This window comes from Myotis davidii, unplaced genomic scaffold, assembly GCF_000327345.1.
Source record: "Myotis davidii unplaced genomic scaffold, ASM32734v1 scaffold497, whole genome shotgun sequence".
NCBI lineage: Eukaryota > Metazoa > Chordata > Mammalia > Chiroptera > Vespertilionidae > Myotis > Myotis davidii.
Genome location: NW_006288434.1, coordinates 4,223,662 through 4,231,581, shown reverse-complemented (window position 1 = coordinate 4,231,581; position 7,920 = coordinate 4,223,662). Strand labels below are relative to the sequence as shown.

The following is a 7,920-nucleotide window of genomic DNA, read 5'->3' as shown; positions in this document are numbered from 1 at the left end:
CCCCCGGCCACTGCAGGCGGGGGGGCGGCTCCTCCGAGCTCTGCGCGATCAGCCGTCTCCAGCGCTGCAGTGCCGCCGGGGACCTCTGTCGCCCGCCGTGGTGTCATTCCGGAGGAGCGGAGTTTGCTCATGGGTTTTAACTGTGTTTACTTCAATGTGATTTTAGGAAGTGGAAGCGCGGACGATCTAAGTGTCTTATATTCAAATAGAGCAGCGTGTCACCTCAAGGAAGGAAACTGCAGTGGCTGCATTGAAGACTGTGACAGGTAAACGGCCGTTTTCCGGTTTGTCCCGCGTTGTTAAATCATTTCGAGGTGGTGGATGCGGTAATTACCGCCTTCTGAGTTTTCTGCATGACTCATTTCTTAAGAAGTTGTAAGGTATGTTCATTGACTGGTACCATAAATTCTCTTTAGCCGATAGGTGCTATACTATAGGGAGACAGTCATAGAAGGTTGTGCACACTTTTCAAATCTCCACTGCTGCCACCTCCCGTGCTCTTTTCATGCCAGGCCCGGCCTGCAGGAGAAAACTTGCCCCTACCCTCCCTGCCTCCTGCAGTCCACCCTGGCATCAGAACTTTTCTGGAAACAGTCTTGCTCACACTGTTTCAAACAGGTGTTCCCTAGCTCAGCACGTTCTCCCAGACATTTCTAAGCTGCTCTGTCACCATATTGCTCCCCAGACAAGCCTTCTGCTCCCCTTCGGCCCACTGTCTTCAGTGGGCTCTGCACACCTTTGCTTCTGAAATTTCTGCTCAGCCACCCCCCCCCCCCTCCCCCCACCTTCAGCCTCCCTGGTCATCTTCAGCCTCTCTGGTCATCTTCAGGTCTGGACACTTGCACTGTCACTCTCTTGCCTGCAGGTGCTTGTGTCCTCCCCGGCTTTGGATTGCAAGCTCTGTGCGGTCAGGAGCCATGTCTTCTACAGCTTTGCATCCCCCAAGCACAGTAGTCACCATGGTGCCCTGCCAGTTACATGCTGAAATAGAGGAAACACACTTTCATGAATAAAAAGTATGGTTTTCTTTTACCATTAAGTAGTCAGCCTTCCTCAGGAGCCTTTTGGAAAGAAGCTATTATTAGTGAATCTAGAAAATAAGAAGTCATATGTCCTGGTTTGACCTTAACATTCCTGGATTACTCCTTTTGTCTGGTATAATTATTCATATCACCCCCTTTTGCTCTCAGAAGCCCCCGTTTGGACAGTAACTTAATTGGACACCCTGATTATAAGGTGAACGATTCATTTTTTTTTCAATGGTATTATCAGTTTAATGCAATGGGTAAAAACTTGTTAGTATCTGTGTCTACATTTTTTTTATCCTCACCTGAGGATATGTATATTGATTTTAGAGAGAGAGGAAGGGAGAGAAAGAAACATTGATGTGAGAGAAAAACACTGAACCTGTAACCTAGGTATGTGTCCTGATTGGGAATCTAACCCTAAACTGTTTGATATAAAGACAATTCTCCAAACAGCTAGGCCAGCTGGCCAGGGCTTTGTCTACAGTTTAAAAAGAAGGTCTTTGCTTGTGTGACTTAGTGGTTGACCATTGACCCAAGAGGTCCCAGGGCCGGTTCCCAGTTGGGCATATGCCCAGGTTGCGGGTTCCATACCTGGTCATGGCGCGCATGGAAGGCAGTTAATCAATGTTTCTCTCTTTTTCTCCCTCCCTCTCTCTAAGCATGTCCTCAGGTGAGGATTTTTTTTTTTTTAAAGGTCTTGGTGCTCGGATTTTTTGCCAATTTTACATTCAAATTTTAAATAAAATAATATTTATATTCATTCTGGCCTGACTTTAGACCTCATCCACTATTGTGCTAGTTCACATTAGCTAATTGTTACATTTTCAGGAATTTGTGAATTGGTCGAAGTCAAGTGGGTAGCTCGAAGTCTGCCATGGTGCAGTACTAATACCATGAAAATTGGCAAATGCCATAAACCTGGGTTTTTTTTTCTCCAGGAGAGCTGGATGTTAAACATTTACCACTGCCCATAACTAACCAACAAGACCACGTGAATTTGCAGAACATCAGGCGCACTGCGATCTGCAGCCAAGAACCTGTGAGAGGGCTAAAATAATAATAATACTTTTCCTTCCACCACCTAAGTTCTAGCTGGGCTCATAATCAAAGTAACAGAGGAATATTAATAGGAGAAAATCAAATTTTAATACATGTGCATGGGAATTCACATACGCATGAAAATTCCAAAGAGACAGTGAGGTAAAATTTGGTATATATGTAATTTTTGACAAAGAAAGGAGGGGAACACACATGGCAGGTAAAGATGTGCTAGACAACCCAGAAACAATGAGATGTGGGGGTGGGGGGATCTAGTAAACAGGCCCCTGCTTTAGGCCTTTCTGCCGATCATCCTTCATTCAGATTGGGCCAAGGTGACTATGGGCAAGATTTCTTTCCTGGAGCAGGTTTTTCTATCTGAATCTCTTGGGCAGGAAAGGAGGGAAGGATCAAAGGTTCATTTCTAATTCATTTTTTTCTTAATAGCCAGCTTTTATAAAAATATGGTTTTATTGATTTTAGAGAGAGAAAGAGAGAGAGATAGAAACATCAATAATGAGAGAGAATCATCAATTCTGCTGCCTCCTACATGCTCCCCACTGGGGATCAAGCTGAAACCTGGCCATGTGTCCTGACCAGGAATTAAACCGTGACCTCCTGGTTCATGGATAGATGCTCAACCACTGAGTGACACGGGCTAAGCTTTTTTCCCCTCCTAAGGACATGCTTAGAGAGAGGAAGAAAGGGGGCGAGAGAGACACACACACACACATCTTTTGCCTTCAGTATGTGTCCTGAACGATTGAACCTGTAACCCAGGTATGTGCCCTGACCAAGAATCAAAGTGGCAACCTTTCACAGGACAATGCTCAGTCAACTGAGCCACTCCGGCTGAGCTCAAAATCACAGGTTTTTGGGTGTCAAAAACATTGTTTCCCTTCAACCCTTTCCACTTAGGTGTTTGTTGCTAATACATCACCCTTCAGACTTGTCTTAGGTATTCCCTACAGTGAGTGAAATCTAGGACTCTTTATTTAAAATCCCAGTACCTGTACAGACAAGGCTACTGTCAAACAGTGGACTCACGTTGTCCTTAAGTGAGATTGTGTAAGGTGGCAGGCATTTTCTTGTTAAAACTTGTGTTTCATTGTAGACCCAAGAGGAGGTGAAAGATGGGACTCCAGCCATGGTGTCCAGGGAGGCTAGAATGGAGGTTTGTCTGAAGGGACAGCCGGCCTGCTGGGGAAGGAGATGGGTGGAGCTTAGGTAAGGTGTCCTTAAAACATTGTCTTCTGGGCCTAGGAATCCAGCTCTGTTGGTCAGTACTGACCTCCAGCATAAGGGGCATGGGTGGTTTCACTCCAGAGCATTGGTTCTCAAACTCTTTTTGTTGTTGTTGTTGTTTTATATATTTTATTGATGTTTTACAGAGAGGAAGGGAGAGGGACAGAGAGTTCACCTCCTACTGGGGATCAAGCCCGCAATCTGGGCATGTGCCTTGATGGGGAATTGAACTGTGACCTCCTGGTTTATCCGTCCATTCTCAGACACTGAGTCACACCAGATGGGCAATACAATCTTGATTGTATGTTCTATTTCAGAATATAATGAACTACTTTAAGTAGTGAAATAGTAGCTTTACACAGTTACTTCAAACAAAACCAGTGAACATAACCTTGAAATACATCTCTAGTGATACTGAAAATACTTCATAGAGTAGTCCAAGATTAAAATTCACGGCTTAAAGAAGTCATTGTATGACTGGCTGGTGTGTCTTGGTGGTTGAGCATCAACCTATGAACCAGGAGGTCAAGATTCATTTCTGGGTCGGGGCACATGCCTGGGTTTCGGGCTTGATCCCCAATGGGGGGCGTGCAGTAGATAGCCGGTCAATGCTTCTCTCTCATCATTGATGTTTCTAACTCTCTCCTTTTCCTTTCCTCTCTGAAATCAATAAAAATATATTAAAAAAAGGAAGTCATTGTATGCTTCCTTGATGACCTCTGGTCTATTTTTGAGGCTCTTTAGAAGCAGGTGAATAATAAAAAACTGTATTAAGTTTTGGAGAGCTAATTTTCAAACAGCAATGCAAGTTTTTGTGGTTCTGTGCTAAGGTGCCTTATTAAATACATAGGTGCAAATAAAAAGTTTCCCTTTTAATCCTTCAATAACAATCTGTTGAAAGCCTGCTCTGTTCCTGGTGCCGTGATGGGCTCTATTAGGGTGTGGGGGGCAGGGGGAGGGTTTGTTAGGGGTGAGGATATAGTGGGGTGAGGGCAGGGGAGGACGTAGAAAGAGGTGCAGAGGTGGGTGAGGCGCACTGTCTGCTGGCAGGGAGCTCAGGTTTCAGTGGGGGAAGAGCAAATGCATGCCAAAGGCTTTGGTCCTGGTTTAAAAGAAAGGAAGTAACCACAGATTTGATTGCTCTGCTACTCAGGGTTTGCCTTTCTGGCTTGTTGCCAGGTTCTGAAGATGTAATGCCAGGTAGGTGTGTATTTGAGTCCAGTGCTGCAGGGTACATTCAGTTAGTATAAGTTAAAGAGTAACTTTCAGACAAATGACATGTAATATTTTTGTCTTCTTTAGGGCTCTGGAACTTCATCCATTCTCCGTTAAACCTCTTCTTCGACGAGCAATGGCCTATGAAACTCTAGAGAAGTATCAGAAAGCTTATGTGGATTACAAAACGGTGTTGCAAATAGACTGCGGAATCCAGATAGCCCATGACAGTATTAACAGGTAACGTGATCTGAGGGTTAGATGTTTCCTAATGGAATGAGATTCTTTTTCTTCCCCTCCTTCAAGAATGGTGTCAGAGCGTACGAGTGTTCTCAGTGGCTGACTTTACACGAGTGATTGCTGCCTTTCCCTCCATCCAAACCAAATGGTTCTCTTTCCAACTTAATTTCTAAGTATCCCATAATACATTGAGTTGTCCTCGAATAACCTTGAAACTATTTTTTTTTTGCAATTTTAAAAATTAATTTTAGAGAGAGGAAGAGAGAGAGCGAGAGAAAGAGAAACAACCAATGTGAGAGAGAAACATTGATAGGTTGCCTCCCACATGCACCTCGACCGACCTGGGGATTGAACCTGAAACCTGGGTATGTGCCCCAACTGGGAATTGAAACCACCACATTTTGGTGTATGAGATGATGCTCCAACCAACTGATCCACACCAGCCAGGGCCTCTAATACCTTTATATATGTTTCCTGGTCCATTTATTGCTATTCAGTGAATATTCTTTTTTTTTTTTTAGTTTTTTTTTTTTTATTGTTAACAGAACTGTATTACAGATGTCCCCCCATTTCCCCCACTCCTTTCCCCACCCTCCACTCAGCCCCTGCCACACCCCAGGCCGCACCCCTATTGTCTGTGCTCCTGGGCTATGCATATAAGTTCTTTGGTTAATCTCTTCTTGTCCCCGCCCCCCACCTTCCCTCTGTGAGCTGTCAGTCTGTTCCATGCATCCATGCCTCTGAATCTATTTTGTTTGTCAGTGTATTTTGTTCATTAGATTCCACATATAAATGAGGTAATTGATGTTATCTGACTTATAAATGAGATGATGTGATGTTGTCTGGCTTATTTTGCTTAGCATAATAATCTCTAGGTCCATCCATGTTGTCCAAAGGGTAAAAACTCTTTTTATAGCTGCATAATATTTCATTGTGTAAATGTACCATAGCTTTTTTTTGTTTTGTTAACCCTCACCTGAGGATATTTTTTCCATTGATTTTCAGAGAGTGGAAGGGAGGGAGGAAGAAGGGGAAGAGAGAGAAACATTGCTGTGAAAAAGACACATTGATTAGTTGCCTCCTGCATTTACCCCCGACCAGGGTAGGATTCGAACCTGCAACCCAGGTACCTGGAATCGAACCTATAACCCCTTGGTTTGTGGGCCAATACTCTAACCATTGAGCACACTGGCCTGGCCTGTACCACAGCTTTTTTATCCACTCATATACTGAGGGGCACTTGGGCTTTTTCTAAATCTTAGCTGTTGTAAGTAACGCCTCTATGAACATAGGAGTGCATATATTCTTTCTGATGGGTGTTTCTGATTTCTTGGGGTATATTCCTATAAGTGGAATTGCTAGATCAAAAGGCAGATCTATTTTTAATTTTTTGAGGGAACTCCATCCTGTTTTCCATAGTGGCTGTACCAGTCTGCATTCCCACCAGCAGTGCACAGAGTTCCCTTTTCTCCACATCCTCTCCAGCACTTGTTTGTTGATTTCTTAATGGTAACCATTCTGGCAGGTGTGAGGTGATATTAATTTGCATTTTTTCTGATGACTGAGCATTTTTCCATATATCTCTCTTGGCCATCTGAATGTCCTCTTTGGAGCAGTGTCTACTCAGGTCCTTTGCCAAGTTTTTTTTTTATTGGATTGTTTATCTCCCTTTTGTTGAGTTCTCTATATATTTTGGAAATTAAACCTTTATTAGATGTATCATTGGCAAATACGTTCTCCCATACAGTGGGCTCCCTTTTCATTTTGATGATGGTTTCTTTTGCTGTGCAAAAGCTTTTTAGTTTGATGTAGTCCCATTTGTTTATTTTTTTCTTTCTTTCTCCTGCCCTAGGAGACGGGTGAAAATTCTGCTACGTGAGATGTCAGATTTTACTGCCTGTGTTTTCTTCTAGGATTCTTCCGACTTCGTGACTTACATTTAAGTCTCTTATCCATTTTGAGTTTATTCTTGTGTATGCGTAACTCGGTGGTCTAGTTTCTTTCTTTTAGCCTGTGCTTGTCCAGTTTTCCCAACACCACTTATTGAAGAGACTGTCTGTACTCCATTGTATGCTCTTGCCTCCATTGTCAAATATTAGTTGACCGTAATGGCTCTGGTTGATTTCTGTGCTCTTTGTTCTGTTCCATGGATCTATTCTTGCCAGACTGTTTCGATTACAATAGGGATTGTGTTGAATCTATAGATTGCTTTGGGTAGTGTGGAATTATGTCTAATACGTGAACTCAGTATATGCTTCCACTTGTTTGTATCTTTCTTTAGTTCTTTGTTCAGTGTCCTATATTTTTCTGAATACAGGTCTTTTACCTCCTTGGTGAGGTTTATTCCTAGACATCTTACTTTTTTTTGTTGCAATGGTAAATGGGATTTTTTTTAGTGTCTCTTTCTGAGGGTTCATTATTGGTGCATAAAAATGCCACCAAGCGCTAGCCGGTTGGACTCAGTGGATAGGGCGTTTGCCTACGGACTGAAGGGTCCGTAGGTCAATTCCGGTCAAGGGCATGTACTTGCAGGCTGGATCCCTGGCCCTAGTCAGGGTGCGTGTGGGAGGCAGCAGTCGATGTGTCTCTCTCACACTGATGTATGAGGAGGCCTTGAGCAACATTGTAGAAAATGAGAATGGCACGTTGGATTAATTCATGTTTTAAATCATGCCTTACCTCCCCACATGGTCCCACTGGACTTTGGAGGAAACTGTTGGAAAGATCTGTATTCCTGGAGCTTGCACTCTGGTCACATGGACCCTGACAGCTTCCTGTCTGATTAGAGGAAGGGATGGATATTGGTTACTGGATCTAGACTGGACTTAGATCTGACCTTGGGCATTCACAGCCTCCTCCTTCCTCTCGAGCTTGTACCATCAGGAGTGTCCCCTGGAAGCTCTCCAAGCCGTTTGCCCTGCTGCAGAGCCACCTCACTGCATCTCAGCTGCTGCCTCCTCCCACGTTCCTGACACCCTTTTTCTTTTTTCTTTTTCTTTTTTTTCCTGGTTAACTCCATCTCATCCTTTAGGAGCGATTGCTTCCTGGAGGAAATGGCTTTCCCTGATCTGCTCATCTCTCCCCCCACACCATATATGCACTTCAGGCTTCCTGCCTCAGTGCCCCCAGAACACAGTGCCTCTTATCACCCAGC

The 7,920-nt window shown here is 43.8% G+C and overlaps 1 protein-coding gene across 1 annotated transcript in view; it reads left to right on the top strand.

The window, feature by feature from the left end:
* The window catches only part of SPAG1 (sperm associated antigen 1), a 46,862-nt gene that overhangs the window by 20,326 nt on the left and 18,616 nt on the right, over window positions 1-7,920 (top strand). Inside the window, exons 10-11 of the mRNA XM_015561702.1 lie at window positions 17-266; window positions 4,614-4,766. Of these exons, the coding sequence (XP_015417188.1) occupies window positions 17-266; window positions 4,614-4,766 (403 nt within the window). The remainder of the gene's footprint in view (window positions 1-16; window positions 267-4,613; window positions 4,767-7,920) is intronic.